Genomic DNA, 16,974 nt, shown 5'->3' on the forward strand with positions numbered 1-16,974 from the left:
GTTAGTGGATGCTTGTCACGCTGAAGCTGTTGTCTGAGGGTGTTGCCTTGGCAACAGCAGCTGAACGGAGATTGTGCTTTTGTGTCTGTTGTCATGGCGACTGATAACTGTATCATCAGAGATGCAGAGAGGACAATACTTCACACAGGACGCGCTTTTCCATTCCAGTGCGCTACGTTTCATTGTTCTGTGTAAACGCGATGTATGATATATATATATATATATATATATATATATATATATATATATATATATATATATATATATATATATGTATATATACACTGTAAACAGAAGCAAACGCATTATGGGTAGAGATGTGGTGTGAAGGTGTGAGAAACAAGAAACACAAAGGTTTTATCAGAACGCAGCTGTTCTTTATACTCATTTACAGAAACAAACATTAATGTCTATAAATAGTTCAAGCGCTTTCATTTACACTGAAGGAAAACACTTTTGCTTCAATGAACCATCAGAGTCATTCAGCCACATTCACCAGCACACGCGCAGGAGTGTTTACTAACCGCACAGATGCTTACCCGATCATAATGATGAATAGACTTCATTTTCATGACGAGAACAGAATTTTCAAATCACGTTTTTGGGCTTATAAGAGCTACTCTAGTTTGATGTTCACATTCAGACAATTAACGCAAGATTAAAATAATGGCATAAAGTAAAATTAAAGACGTGTATTATTTACATCCATTTTCATATGTACACCTAGCAGAGCTTGTCATTTGTGCTGTGATGATCCAAGAGAGTCGAGCAAGTCACATCCGATCCACGGCCCTGATGCCGCCGTCCACCGTCAGCGTCCCGAACCTGAAACGCAAACGCCACTGTCATTACAAAGACATCACTGATGGATTTTGCATCATTAATACTAAGGCTGTCACAGTATCTCGCAATAATACACTTATTGGCTTGTTTAGACAAGCCCTTCAAATGAATAAAAGAACACAATATACATACACTTAATATTTTATGGCATTTGATGATTTGTTAATTGCATTAGATATATTATACTTTCAATAAAACATTTGAAAATGGTTTTAAAAGTTGTTTTTATGTATGCTTTGGTTTTTTTTATTTTTTTGTTTTGTTTTTGTTGCATTTGCACCTTTTGACCAGCAGGCGTCACCAGCGTGTGGCGTTTCGAGTGATTGCGACGATTCAAAGCTTCGATTCTACAATCACTGCCTAGTACAGCGTCAAAGTACAATAATACATGAAGAAAACAACATATTTCACTCCAAACTCGCGTTATGTGTCTGATTTGGCTTCTTATAACAGAATGGGACACAAATGATATCATTTCACAGCATTCTGTACAGCGCTAAAGGCTATGATGTTTCTAATTGAATTATAAACATGCGTTATCCTAATGAAAACACAAATAAATCATATACTGTCACAATGTTTTGTTAATTCCCTTCACCTTTCATCAGTCAAAACCATTTCTTATTACTCCAGTAAGTATGGCCTGTGGAGTTTCTGCACGAGGGCGCCCTCCAGTGGCGAGTATAAATGAAATATAAATTACATGAATAATGTAACATTTACACTGTTAATTTACTGTTTGTCACTGCAAAGCTGCTTTAAAACTATCTGCATTGTATAAAGAAATATAAAATCCATATAAATGAAATCCATATAAAATATAGAAGTCCAAATACATGTAAAGCTATGTATATGGTATTATGAGCACTTCCTATGTCGTCTTGCCTCTTTAGGATAAATCGTTTGATGTATTCCCCATTTGTAAGTCACTTTGGATAAAAGCGTCTGCTAAATGAATAAATGTAAATGTAAATGTAAATGTAAAGTTTCACCTCTCCAGGAACAGGTTGTTCTCCGCCAGCTCCTTCACGACTCCTTCCATCTCCTCCTTCAGCTTTTTCATCCTGTTAAGCAGAATTATGTGTTTATGGTGGTGAATTTTCACTGGATAGCTTAACCCATTGTGTACCTTTTGTTAGTAGAATACACACTCCTGATTATCATTGGCTCTGCTTGTTTATGACTCTCCTCTAATTTCTAAAAACCTAGGGCTGTCAAAGCAATTCAAATTTTGTTAATAAAAAGAAATATTTAGATTGAACACATTGCATGAATAATGATAATAATAAAATGGCTATTGTTAAAAATAAAAGAGTACTGAAATATCAAATGAATTTTATATTGCGCTCTAAATAAAAACGTAAAAGCGCCAGTAGGTGGCGGCAAGTCACGCTTTTAATGAGTGAGTCATTCAGTCTTTTATTCAAACGATTCACTGAATCACTGGCTCACTCGAATCATTCAAAACCGTGGATTCATTCAGCAATGAAACGCAACAGTCGGCTCCGGAAGTTTAAAAAAAAATTAACTTTTAAACCATTAAAGGACAGATATTGTGAGCTCTGAGGTTGTTAATCAACGGTTGATTTGGCTGAAGCCATCATGCATTATTTAAAAGTATGTTTTAAATAATCGTATCTAACAGCGGGATCCTTGGTGAAAAACTACATTACCCATCATGCTGTAAAGAGAATTCCACCAATCAGAGAGTCGCAGCGAACAAATCGCGCCAAACCAACACTATAATCGACTCAGACTCTCACGCTCTCAAAACACTTCAATATTTGAATATATATGCATATTTTGAAAGAAAAAAAAAACGTAAAACATACTGTTTCTATATACACATTCAACAATAATTTCTCTAATTTTCCATCCCCTTTAATTCGATTAATTTATATCATTTGCAATGGTTCATGGGATTGTTGTTCTTTCAGTTCAGTATTGTACCTTTGTCTTTTTTTCACAGAAAAATGAATGAAAATGACAAATATTTTCAAAGCCAACTGCGCTGAAAAAGGGGCCGGCACTAATGCACTAAAATGTGTCTAAAATGTAACACAATATTAATTTTTTATTTACTGAACTGCACTCTTGTGTGATAGCACTAAACTATGTCCTATAATAGAAACATAAGAGAAGCATTTTTTGCCCTCATATCTTGAATTTTAGGCTTATATAACTACATTCCATCACACAGTCATTTGTCATCCTGCATCATGTTCATCAGCAACTGCATCACTGTAAGATGCCAGACAGGTCTGGATATGAAGGCTGTGTTAAAGGCATGAATCATTATTCTTTCCACAATTAACCACAGCAAATTAACGTGTTAAATCAACGGCCCTAAAACAAACTCTTGGCAGGCTGATCTACTGTTATGATGCTTTTAGTCTGTAATGATCTAGTCTGAGTGAATCAGCGACGGCAGACGTGTGCTCGTCTCTCACCCCAGCGTCATCTCCACCAGCGTGTTGGGACTGAGGTACGCCTGCGGTTTGATTCCTCCGGACGTCATGGGCACGATCTTCTGCGGTAACTGCTCCAGCAGCTGCAAACATTAGAGCCGTTAGCGTCTGCGTGCCACTACAGCACAGCTAAATGCGCAGCACTTCCTGTTTACTCACTTTATACACGCGCTGCATAAGCAGGGTCACTTCCTGTTCCATGCTGCTGAACTGTCCGGTCAGAGACAGGAGGTGCTTCCGGACGTGATGGAACTTCCTGTAAGGAGACGTTCATTCATCAGTCACTGCGTGTATCTGTCGGATCTCTAGTGAATCTCGGACACAGTTTCCATGGCAACACAGCAGAAGAGCCACTGACGCTGCTCTATACGAGAGGTCATGTGACAGGGATCTCACTACGGTTACTTACCTGCTGTAAAATCACTGTAAAAGCCAGTTCACACTGAAAACATGAACTCAAGCAGCTTGAAACAGCGATTTCAGCGATAATGAAACATAATGATCGCTAAATAGATCCATGATTGAATAATAACATTTATGACTGTAATGATCATTTCTAGTCGGGCTGTTTGGATCACAGGTGAGCTTCACCGAGCTCTAGACCGCAGAACGAGAGACTCTTACTTCATCCACTCCTCGCTCTTGGAGATGAAGAGGCGGTATTTCATGGCGCACTCGTCTGTGAAGAGCGCCCGCGCTTTGGTGGCGTGAAGAACCAGCTTTTGCCTGCAGAAAGCAGAGATTCGTGTCATCACACCTGTTCAGCTCTTCAGCTACAGTAAACACACATGATACTCACTTGTCAAACTTGTGGATTTGTTCTTCATTATAAGGCAAACCTGAGGAGACAACACAAGTCAAGCAAATGAAACTCAAACAAGTGCTGATGGGATCTCAGAAGCTCTCAGACTCACGTCTCTCGGCCTTGTCCTTCTTGAACTGCTGGTAGATGGTGCCGATGGCGTCCAGTAGAACTTTGATCTTCTCCACACTAGTTGAGAGACACAGAAACACAATCAGCAATCAGATACTCAAGTTCATGCATAAAATGTGTTCCTTCCTCTGTATGTTTGTCAAGGTTATTATAGTTGACAAAAACTAAAACTGAAACCATATAACAACATTTCATTACATGAAACAAAAAAAATGCTAGCTGAAATAAAATAAAATATTAAAAAAAATGTAAATTCATTTTATTTTCGCTATTTTCCAAGGAAACTTTTCAAATGCCAATTTAGTTTAACTTAAATAAATAGTACTAAATAGTAATAGATAGTAATAAATAGTTAAATAAATAGTACTGCTAAAATAAATAAAAAAGTAAAATAAATAAAATGTACTGAAATAAAAAAAAAACTATAGAAACATATTGAAGTCATATTTAAAACTAACAAAACTAATATAAATATAAAGACAAAACAACCAAATTAGTAAAAATCTAAATTAACATAAAACAAAAAAATATAAAATATAAACATAAAAATAAATTCGATATTAACCAAAACTACAATAATATCTCAATGATACTAAAGTAACATGTTGTTTTTTGTCTTTTTTTCCAGTACAAATATCTAAATTCATCAAAGCACTCAACATATTTTACCAGAGAAGCAAATAAAGAAAGTAAATGTAGAAAGAAAAAAATTATCAAAATTATGCTTAAAACAAGGACAAATGTGACCCTGGACCACAAAACCTGTCATAAGGGTAATTTTTTTGAAATTGAGATTCATACATCATCTGAAAGCTGAATAAATAAGCTTTCCATTGATGTATAGTTTGTTAGGACAATATTTGGCTGAGATACAACTACTAAAATCTCAAATCTGAGGGTGCAAAAAAAAAAAAAAAAAAAAAATCGAAATATTGAGAAAATAGCTTTTAAAGTTTTCCAAATGAAGTTCTTAGCAATGCATATTACTAATCAAAAATTAAGTTTGATATTTTTATGGTAGGAAATTTACAAAATATCTTCATGGAACATGATCTTTACTTAATATCCTAATGATTTGTGGCATAAAAGAAAAATTGATAATTCTGACCCATACAATGTATTGTTGGCTATTGCTACACATGCACCCGTGCTACTTAAGACTGGCTACCTAAGACTGTGGTCCAGAGTCACAGAAATCTGCCAATGGGGTCAGAAAAATAATGAATGCTTAATTTAGATATTTTTTTCATGCAACAAAACATAATATCGTAAGTCATTCTGATTTAAGGAAGTTTAGATATTTGTACTGGAAAACAACACAAATGTAATGAGGAAGAACCTGATTTTATGCCGTGTTATGAACAGTATGTTGCCCCGCTGAAGCATTAACACTCACTTCCTGTCCTCCGGATGCGTTCCCACTTGCTGGGTCCACGTGTCGGTCAGACTTCCTCCCGGCAGGAACATGCTGCTGATGTCCTGTAGCGTTTGTTCCATGGAGCCCAGAGAGCTGGACAGCTGCACACAAATCAGACTTGATGAACGTGCTTTCACGAAGAGCTTCGAACTTCCCTAAGTCACTGAGAATCAACAGCATCTCACCCGCATCACCTTCTTCCTCATGTCCCGGATCTCATCGTGCTCTGCCGACAGGAGGTTGCTCTGCATCAGAACCTCACACCTGAAACACACACACAAGGAACTCATGAAGATCTCACGTGATCTCATTTAAAGCTCTGTCTGAACTAAAGCATCACTCACAGCTGCTCAGTTCGCTCCAGCGTCTGGCTGCAGTAGTTACACATGTGAATCACTTCCGTCTTCTTGTGCGCCGTCTCGCTGTACTCGTCTCTGATCAGCTCGCTGAAACACAACGTTAATATGAAGCTTCCAGACCGCTTTACACTAATAAACAGGATAATAACTGATAATGATGCAAAAAAAAGCTGTAAAGCAGCTCTACAAAAAACAATAGGGTCTTTCTTCTGAATGATTCAGTTCAATGTTCAGTCAGTTCAGTTACAGTGTTAATGTTGCAAATGTTTCACTTATGAAATGAATTTCTGCTGTAAATTGATCTGTCAGATCAAATCAGTTCAATAAGAGTGTTAATGTCATTCATTTCATTTGTAAAGAAACTACAGAAGACAACAGAGTCATTCTTCAGAATGATTCAGTTCAGTGTTCAATTAGTTCAGTTCAACAACAGTGTTAATGCTGAAAAATCCATCAGTTATCAAAGGAATTCAATTTCAGCTGTAAAGCAGCTCAAAATTAGCGATGGGTATCGTTAAGGTTTTAACGGTATTACTACTTCTATCGATACCACTTATCGATTCGGTACTTTAACGGTACTCTTATTGGTACTTTTTGTTGTGTTTTTTTTCATTAAAAAAACAAAACAAATTAAGAACAGAAATAACAATTTATTTTTTAAATGTAAAATAATTATCTATAGCTTAGCAAACACCAATGTTTGAGCAAATATCTATTACATAAACAAAACCAATGATTGTAAAACAAATAAATAAACACAATTTTCTTGTAAATGAATACACAATGATTTACAGCAGTGGTTCCCAAACCTTTTCTGCCGGGCCCCCCTTTTGCAGAATGAAAAAATTCAAGCCCCACCCCCACATTTACACATAAACATAAACACAACTTCAGAAGGATTTATCTGAAACATAATAATTAAAATTCAGTGTGTGACAACTTACTGAAAAAAAAACTAAACAAGAAACTAGTCACTTTACTATGTACTATTTTTTTGTACTATGTAACAGCATTCATTGTTTTTTTAAACAGATTTTCTCATATTTTCTTCTCTTTGTTGTAGTTGCGATCTTTTAAGTAGATTCATCATCTACTTTACATTTTCTTTACTTTACTGGCACTTGTTGTCTTTCAAAAACGTGTCCATGCTTAGAGCAGAACTATGTCTATGCGTCATTCATTCATAATTTTACTCGGCTAAGGGCAATTCTCATTTTTGATATCAACTGCACCATCTAGTGGTCTGTTATTTTACGACAAAAACCGCTACAACTGATAACAGACGGCTGCAGCGGGTACTGCGAGTCGTCTTGAGGTAATACAATATGATGAAATTCATATTTTGTGTTAAATTATTTACATATGTGGCAGTAGCCGTATAATAAGCGAGATAATATCACAGTGGGGTCTTGTATCACCCTGAAAATGTTTTTGTTTTTTTTCATAAAATTCTAGGGATATATAAATTATTATTTTATTAATTAATATAGTCGTTTTGTTAGACTTTTTAATTTAACTCAATAATATTACTGAATAAAAAAATATACTGAATAAAAAATATTTTATTCAGTTCTATGAAACAGAATCAGATATAATTTTTTTTTTTTTTTTGACTAATTATCAAAATTATGTATAGTCCTACAAAGCTATTATTATCAGAGCATGTGAGCAGAGCATACCGTCACGAGAGGGTCGCGTCATTTTACCAGCGTCGTCCAGTACAGCAGTAATATAGCATGTTACAGCACAGCATTGCTATTGCAAACAGGAACAAGTATACATAGAAATTTTCTGTCGGCGCGTTATTTGAACGGTCTTTGTATTTCCGCTGAGCATAAGCGGTAAGCGAGTGGAGCATTCATATGGGCCGTGATCAACTCAACGGAACGCACATTCATAGAGCGGAATATTGAGCGGAGCATCACACATTGAGTGGTGTGCGCTGAATACGGCTCCCCAGTTTGGGAACCACTGCTTTGGATCGTTTGGCTCTCTCTGCCATCGTATACTCCATAAGCGCGAGCTCTCTCGTGTACTGCGGAACAGACTACATTTCGTGCGTGAGATTGCAAATAACTGCAGTGCAGGCGAATAACGAATATTATCGCAAATTACAAAAGGCTGGTCAGGTAAAATATGCTAGGTAATGTTTATTTAGCAATAATAAATAGGAAATTTATTTTTAAAAATTCTCCAGTACCGACAGCAGAACCGTTAACGTCAGAGCTTATCGATACTTCGGTCTTTTATAATTAGGCACCGGGACCGATTAAGTACCGGATTTCGGTACCCATCCCTACTCAAGATAGTAGTGTCACTATTCAGATCGATTTAGTTCAAATTTGATTCAGTTCAGTGATTCAAACTGATTCAGTTCAATGTTTAATCAGTTATGAAACAAATATCAATCAGCTGTAAAGCAGCTCTACAGAAGAAAATAGAGTCATTATTCAGATCAGTACAGTTTTGATTCAGTTTAGTTCAATATTGGTGTCAAAGTTGTACAATTCATCAATTATGAAATAAATTTAATTGCAGCTGTAAAACATCTGAGTCATAATCCAGAATGATTCAGTTCAGTGTTGATTCACTTTAGTTCTATAGCATCATTATTCCGATCAGTTCAGTTCAGTTTTGATTTGGTTTAATATCAGTGTCAATTTTGTAAAACTCAATTTGAATTATGAAGCAAATTGAATTGCAGCTGTAAAACATCTCCAAAAAATCATCCAAAATGATTCAATTCAGTGTTGATTCAAAAACAGTGTCAATAGTGTCATTATTCAAATCAATTCAGCTCATTTTGCTTCAATCCAGTTCAATTTCAATTATGAAACAATTTCTGTTGTACAGCAGCTCTACAGAAGACAAAAGCGAATCAATTCAGCTCGATTCATCAGTGTGATTTGCTTAGTTTCATTTGATTCATGAACTTACATCAGGCCTCGGACGCCTTTCCTCACCAGCTCCTGGTACAGAAGCAAAGAATCGGACGTCTTCCACAGATATCCAACGTCACCTGCGAACGTCTGAGCAGAAACACAAGCAACAGTGATTGAAATCTATATTTCTGACCAAACTCAGACCAAGGGACTCTAAAAGCTGCAGCTCCACGGCTCTGAATCACTAAGCAGACAGGAAGTCATTTCTTACCTTGGCGTAGCTGGCGTCCAGATCCAGGTCGTAGCGCGGCTGTACTTTAGGTGGGCTGGCTGCAAACACAGGCCATCGTTATTAGCAAACAAAAAATTATTAGCAAACATCACATGACTGTCAGCATCGTCAGACTCACGGTCCTCGAACAGCAGGCCGACGGTGTTGACGGGGTCTCTGCTCAGCAGCATGATGGGATTCTCTCTGGAGGTCTTGGGGAAGGTCTGAGCCTGTCGGTTGGGGTCGAGGGCGAGGTGTCGGCCCTCGTACAGGAAGTCCTGATGGGATGGTGTTATGTTGGTCCGTCTGAAGAGCAGCTCCTGAAAGAGATTCGCCCTGAACAGGGAATAAATATCACACTGTGAATGTAGTAGTGTTACCTAAACACAGATCATCAACAAACTGGATAAATGGAGACAAATACGGCTTTAGTGATCTTTAAATTAGCATGACGTTAGCTGCAGAATGAATACACTGCAAAACAAGGTAGATAGTGGTGAATGAAATCTACAAGAAATATAATTTTTGCATTCCCATTATCAAGATCATTTTAATATGGAAGCCTGTTTCCACCAATTTTATCTCAAATTTAAGGGAAAAAATGTGAGATTTAAAACAAAACTGTGAGATGTGCGTGAATAATCTGACTTTTTTTTTCAGAGTTTACATCTCGCAATTCTGTTAATAAAAAATTAAAAAGGTAATTGCAACTTTTGAATCTCCCAATTCTGAGCATTTGATAAATGCGAAAAATAAAAAAGTCAGGATTATGGCAGAGATCACAATTACTTTTGTGTAGTGCTGTCAAACGATTCATTGCATTCAAAATAAAAGTTTTTGTTTATATAATATATGTGAGTGTACTGTGTATATTTATTGTGTATATATAAATGCACACATATGTATATATTTAAAAATATTTATAATATCAATTATCTGGATATAAATATATATATAAATACATGTACATATTTTCAAAAAATATACATGCATGTGTGTGTATTTATATTTACATAACAAATATACACAGTAAACATACATATATTATATAATCAAAACTTTTATTTTGGATGTGACTAATTGCATTATTTGACAGCACTATTTTTTTTGTTTTTAATTCCATGGTGGAAACAGGTTTCCATATGTTTGTCAGAAGAGACAAACAGGTCAAAAGCAACAGTTCTCTGTAAGTTATTAAAACAAAAAATATAGTCTTATAAATCTGTAACGTTTTTTAAAAATTAAAAGTTTTGCTAGATGTTATTAACTGTGGAAATGCAAAAAAAGGCTCTATCGTGATCAAACGCGTGTGTGTGTGTTACATGCGTGCTCACGTGTTGTATTTGTGTATGTAGACGTGATGAAGTGTGGCCTGCTGCAGGCTGAACACGTAAACCACGATGCGGTGTAAGATATCGCTGGTCTCTGCAAAGAACTGGTCGAAGCCCCAGCATTTCTCCTGGTCTGCTTCGAGGATGTTGGCCAGCACTGGAGTGAGGAGACTCTGCAGACCCCTGAGACACACAAACACACACATCAGACACGTTTCTCTTAATGAATCAGACCATCTCAGAGACTTCCACTCACTTCGAGAGGCTGCAGGAGATGGGCATCTCTGAGCTCCACTCGATCTTCCCGTTCTCAAACTTCTGATGGCCCGAGATCGCGCCGGGCGGCTTCTCTGTGATGATCTTGTACCTGCCAGATCAACAACAATCAGATGAGCAATCGCATCTAGGGATGTAACAATTCACTCAACTCTTACTGGTTTTAAGACATGAGAATCTGAAGTGTGTTCGACAGCACTCACATGACTTCTTTGTTCCTGCGTGGGCCTTCGAACGGTCTGAACGGCAGGCTGCCGGTGGCGGCGTGATAAAACGTGACTCCGATGCTCCACAGATCTACCGTGGCTCCATATTTCTTCTGGTGGTCTTTTCTAAGCACGGCTCGCTCGTACATGTCAGGATGCTGCAAAAACATACAGAGAAATCAGCGAGGGATGTGAAACACGGACATCACATTTCCAATCATCCTCAGCTCACCAGATACTCCTCTGTGCCGTAAAGCGACACGAACTGCTCGTCGTCTTCCAGCTCACGTGCCGCTCCGAAGTCGGTCAGTTTATAGACAGATCGTCCGTCTTCTCCGATCACACGCATGATGTTCCCAGGCTTGATGTCTCGATGGACGATCCCATACTCTCTCAGATGATTCATTCCCGCCACTGTCACAAACATCGGCGTCAGAAACATTTGAACAATTTCAAGAATGTTTTTACATCAAATAAACCAATGAAGAACTTACCAACATCCTGCAGAACGATAAGGAACTCATCCTCCGGGAGTCCGTAGGCATTTGTCGGTTCCTCGAGAACCGTGTAGAGACTTCCACATGGGCAATACTCCATCACCAATACCTTATGACGCGTGTTCGACTGACACACAACATAAACATTCAACAAATTACCATCATATTTCTGAATGACAAGAACACAAAACAGTGACCTTTGATGTTCACAGCTTGGTGCAAACAGGTATTACAGGTGTTATCGCATGTGTTTGTGGAAGTAAAACAGAGTAGAGTTTGCAGAACTTCAGAAAAACAGAGAAGAAGAAAATCAAAACCACCATGAAACAACAGAAACTAAACTTTTTTTTTAAAGGAACAGCTTTGGCAAGTTTGTTTTTTCATCAGAAATGCGTCATTTCAGTGGATCCTCTGCAGTGAATGGGTGCCGCCAGAATAAGTGTCCAAACAGCTGATATAAAACATCACAATAATCCACAAGTAATCCACACCACTCCAGTCAGACAAAAGCTGAATCAAATCCATCAATACATTTTTAACTAAAATACGAGTCCATTAGTGTTGTCAAAAGACCCGGTACTTCGGTACCAAGTCGGTACTAAAAAAAAATAAATGTTACGGTACCAGGTTTTCTTAAGTACCGGTGGTACCGAGCACCCGGTCAACCCGGTTCTTGCTGCAATATGCGAAAAGTGCGCAGTTGCGTCTTCTTCATAAAAGCACAAAGACACGGCGACCGGCGGTGCTGCTGATGCGGCTGCTCTGAATCCGCTTGTTGAAAAGAAAGGAGGAAGGAGCCACGTGTGGAAATATTTTGTATTTGCGACTGATGACAAGGGCAACATCATAGATCATCAGAAACCCACTTGCAAACGGTGTCATCGAAGTTCTCTCTCAAAAGGAGGACATACATCGAACTTAATAAAACACCTCAAAGACCGACACCCAGATTTAATGAAAGTTCAAGCAGGTAAGTTTTAATTTAATTTTATATTTAGAGCTTCTGTTATAAAAATTATACGTTAAATAAACATCGCCATTTGCTTAGTTAATCGTTAGCATAAGCGCGGCTAATGCTAATGCGAGAATTAGAATAAACTTCTTTATTAAGTGTTTAATGCTCCTATAGCATTTAAAAAAAAAAAAAAAAAAAAAAAAAAAACAGGACATGATAGTGTACTATTTTTACACACCTGAGGCTTTTAAATTACCCGTGTAGCTAAAATATGTGTGTTAGAGAACAAATGTACAAATGTATGGTTAATGCCTTAAAATCGGTCCATCAGAAAAGCAGTTCTAGGCTATGAAATATAGTTTGCGCAGTTTTATTAAATAAAAGTACAGTCAAATACAGTCCTGTATAGTTTGGTAAAAGATACTATTCATTAACATGACTTAATATATTATCTAACATCAATTTACAGTGAGTGAACATTAATTAATGTGTGTGAATGTTGTTTTATACAAACATTTGATCGTTCATGTTTGTTCATTGTGCGTGAAATAATGTCAACAGATACAACTTTTAATTTAAAATAAATCATGAATACATTTTGAAATTAAGAAGAATAATTGCTATGTAACACTTGTTTATTAAGTCATGTTAAATGTTATCTTTTTGTAAAGTGTTTTTAATACTACAGTTTCCGTCTGTGTAACATTGATATCTTACACTCAGTATAAGTAATCTTATCTAACTTTGTTATAAAAAGCTGAGGTTTGTTATTTACTGAAAAGTTATATATAAAGTTCTGTTTAGCTGGTGTCAATCTAATATTGCATTTAGTCAGACTCAGCCCATTGTTTTACTGAAGTATATTATATTTTCCTTTTACAGCTGCAGGCTGAAGAAGGCCACGAACCAAACTCCTAAGTAGACAATGGTTCCAGATGCTTTTGAGCAGCAGAAGTACGACAAAAAGGCAAGAAAACTGAACCGAGCTGTTGCTGAATTCACATGTATGGATTAAGTGCCAGTTTATACAGTGAAAAATGGGGATTCCAGCAAATGCTTCATCACCTCAGCTCAAAATACCAGCTTCCAAGTCAAAACTTTGTTTTATTTTTGTTTGTTATAAATAAAAATAGTGTGTTGTTCAATTCATGTTTCTGTGTTTTGATTTGGTACCGAAATTGGTACCGAGAACCGTGGATTTTCACTGGTATTGGTACCGAATACTGAAATTTTGGTACCGTGACAACACTAGAGTCCATAATCCATAATTACGACGACGATTTAGTGCCACGTTAAAAAAAAAAATTCCCAAGTTCGAATCCCGGCTCGAGGACCTTTCCTGATCCCGCCCCCTTTTCTCTCTCCCACTTTTCTTCCTGTCAGCTATGATCTGTACTTTCATAATAAAGGAAAAAGGCCAAAAAATAAATCTTAAAAAAATAAAAAATAAAAAATTTTAAAATCTAAGATTACAAGATTAAAACCGTAATACTTCGAGAATAAAGATAAAATATAATGAGAATAAAGTTGAAATATTTGGAGAACAAAGTCAAAATATTATGTGAATAAAGTCAAAATACTAAAAGAATAAAGTTGAAATTTTTTCGAGAATAAATTTGAAATACTACAAGAATAAAGTTGAAATATTACGAGAATAAAGTCAAAATATTATGAGAATAAATTTAAAATACTACAAAAATAAAGTCAAAATATTTTGAGAATAAAGTTGAAATACCTTAAAAAATAAAGTCGAAATACTATGAGAATAAAGTGAAAATACTACAAGAACAAAATGTTTTGAGAATAAAATCAAAATATTCTGAGAATAATCTCAAATAATCTTAGATTTATTTATTTTTTTTTACATTGCACTAATGCACTGTTACATAATAACGCTTCCTCCAGTGTAAAATCCATCTCCTGTTGTCTCTCACTTCAAAATCCACCCACATATTTGTTTAGAGCTGTTCTTGCTTGTAAGCGGTGCTTGATCTGCAGATTTCTCTCCTGATTTAAACCAAACCACTTTTTCACTGGAGGAAGCATTATTATGAATTATGGACTTGCATTTAAGTTAAAAATGTCTTAATAATGGATTTGTTTCAGCTTTTGTCTTCTCAAGATGTGAACTGATGGACTGGAGTGGTGTGGATTACTTGTGGATTATTGTGGTGTTTTTATCAGCTGTTTGGACTATTATTCTGACGGCACCCATTCACATCCATTGGTGAGACAGTGATGGAATGTTACATTTCTACAAATCTGACGAAGAAACAAACTCATCTACGTCTTGGATAGTCTGAGGGTGAGCACATTTTTAGTTTTGTGGAAACTATTCCTGTTAAGATTGTAAAGACTGCATCAGTCTCACCTCCTCCTCAACGGCGAAGAGCTTCACAATGTTTTTGTGGTTGAGTTTTTTCAGCACCTCAAACTCCCTCATCTGGACGTCCAGCGGACGCAGGAAGCTCAGGTTATTAAACACTTTGACCGCATAGAGGTCGCCGGTTTTCTACAGACACAGATTTTCAACTCTGAATAAGTGAACACCAGTTGTGTAAAATGTAAACAAATCATTCTGGCAGACAGATTTAAAAGATTCACTGTCACTGAATCAGTTTACAGTTTACTGCAGTTTACAACACAAAGCAAATGAAGCACGGACAGTGTTATACCAACATAGGCACACGGATACCTTGTGTCTACCGCGGTACACGTTGGCTGTGGCTCCCTGACCCAGCAGGTCAGACATCATCCACAGGTAGTTCGACGTACTCTGCATGATGGCTGTAGATTCACCTGGAAACACATTAGCATACATATTCATGAAGATCAAGAAGATTCAATCTAAATTCTGAAAACACCAATCAAACACACAAACAACAGCATCAACACTGTCAGTCCCATAGTAGAACTTCACCAACTAACTATAAGTTACATTATAGCACTATGGTATATTTTTCAGATACCATGGTATTACCACCTGATACTATGGCAGCCCAGCTGTTCTGTTTCGTAACTCTCTAGCTTTCGGTTTCCCGAACAGAACCAAACTGACAAAGCACAACTGCAATCGCAGTTAATATGATGATAACGTCCGTTTTGAACACTGTAGTGAGGATATTGTGAAATCAGCTGCGGGATTGTTTCGCCGTGACGTCACGGATCTGCGGGAATTTCCCGCATCATCGCGTGATTCTTTCACCATTTTTGCGTGAAACTAAAGTAAAATCACTTAATAAAGACATAAAAGCAGAAGCGAGACCGAATCGTGCAGTTCAGAACATCTGTAACGTTACGTATGTTCATGACACCGAACTGAGTAAAACTGAAAGTAAATTAAATACATGAGAGAATTAAGAAATGTATTATCGTGAGCGAGAGATTTGAATGAAGAAACCGACGAATATCCAGCACCGAACGTGCGCTTATTTATTTCCATGCGATAAACAAATAAATACACTTCAATCAAAACATTGCATTGGTACGGCTAACATTGGATTAATCACGTCAAAACCGCAATAATAGATTACGAACAAGAATTAGATGACATAAACGCTGTGTGAGGATTGTACAATGCATTTTATGTCAATGTTTGATGTTTATTTTCTCACCCCGAGAGCACGAAAGTCTCTTCCGTTTTCCGTGTTTTCATCACATGAGAGAATCCTAACCACGCAGGCTGTGCGCAATACCATACTGCCGTACTACCCGTACTACTTCTGCAGTATGCTGTGGGCTTGTTTTTTTAGTGCGCAGTTAGTAGTATATGTTTACAGCCCACGGCTTAACAACGTTTATCGCGCATAGTTTCACATAATATATTTATTTAAAGTATATACACTGTGTCCGTTGAGTAGTATGTTAGTGTTCCATTGCGTACACAGCCATACACAACCGTAAATATCATAGTAGAGGAGAACAGAAAACTACTGCGTGGATAGGATTTGTTTATCAATAATAATTGTTTTTCTTTTTTGTTTCATTTTTTTTATTTCTATATATATTTTAATTATAGCACCAGATGCTCTTCCACAGAAAGGTTATTTCCAGTTTTTGTGGTTAGCGGTGTGATAATTTTAGTAGACTTGTAGAGGGCGCTGCTCAGCGCAGCGAATGTTCGAATAGCCCAGATGTAACGACAGAAGAAGCGAAGTGAACTCTTAAAAATCTAAGACGTATACATGTAAATATGTCATATAAATATAATATGAGTCATCAAGATAATATAAGTTTTGTGATCATTATATTAGTGGCTCTGTAACCTGACAGTTAATATGGCGGAAAGTGTTTATGTATTAGAAGGGTGTTGTATTGATAAGCGGTGATATTGCCGCTGTTCAGACATGAGCAGAGTGGCGCAGCGGAAGCGTGCTGGGCCCATAACCCAGAGGTCGATGGATCGAAACCATCCTCTGCTAACTTTTGTTTTTGTAACAAATTGCGAGCGATGACATAAATATCCAATATATATGAACGAAGCGTATGTTTAATGAAATAATCATAGAACTACAACCGACGTTTTTACTCTAGTA

The 16,974-nt window shown here is 36.9% G+C and overlaps 1 protein-coding gene and 1 non-coding gene across 2 annotated transcripts; one reads left to right on the plus strand and one right to left on the minus strand.

Annotated features, from left to right (window-relative positions):
* Positions 1-355: 355 nt before the first annotated feature.
* On the minus strand, positions 356-16,215 carry tbk1 (TANK-binding kinase 1). Its single transcript, XM_051107744.1, has 21 exons — positions 16,054-16,215; positions 15,135-15,238; positions 14,811-14,951; positions 11,482-11,611; positions 11,220-11,401; positions 10,985-11,145; positions 10,762-10,872; positions 10,509-10,688; positions 9,314-9,510; positions 9,175-9,233; positions 8,959-9,050; positions 6,007-6,108; positions 5,848-5,926; positions 5,642-5,763; positions 4,226-4,302; positions 4,111-4,150; positions 3,936-4,037; positions 3,471-3,567; positions 3,294-3,394; positions 1,836-1,907; positions 356-825 (listed from the first exon to the last, which is right to left on the minus strand). Exons 2-21 carry the CDS (start codon positions 15,219-15,221, stop codon positions 774-776), a joined length of 2,184 nt encoding a protein of 727 aa, XP_050963701.1. The 5' UTR covers positions 15,222-15,238; positions 16,054-16,215; the 3' UTR covers positions 356-773.
* Positions 16,216-16,788: 573 nt separating this feature from the next.
* Positions 16,789-16,860, plus strand: trnam-cau (transfer RNA methionine (anticodon CAU)). Its single transcript has one exon. It is a non-coding gene; the product is annotated as a tRNA-Met (tRNA).
* Positions 16,861-16,974: the final 114 nt, after the last annotated feature.

The sequence above is a fragment of the Labeo rohita genome, chromosome 4 (genome assembly GCF_022985175.1).
Source record: "Labeo rohita strain BAU-BD-2019 chromosome 4, IGBB_LRoh.1.0, whole genome shotgun sequence".
Taxonomy (NCBI): Eukaryota; Metazoa; Chordata; class Actinopteri; order Cypriniformes; family Cyprinidae; genus Labeo; species Labeo rohita.

Bases quoted from the DNA above. Each gene is read 5' to 3' on its own strand.
- tbk1 (XM_051107744.1), bottom strand. From the start codon at position 15,221: ATGCAGAGTACGTCGAACTACCTGTGGATGATGTCTGACCTGCTGGGT. The intron at 5,927-6,006 runs GTGAGTGATGCT...TGTGTGTTTCAG, and splicing joins CTGGAGCGAACTGAGCAGCT to GTGTGAGGTTCTGATGCAGA. The intron at 4,151-4,225 runs GTGAGTCTGAGA...TTGTCTCCTCAG, and splicing joins GAAGGACAAGGCCGAGAGAC to GTTTGCCTTATAATGAAGAA.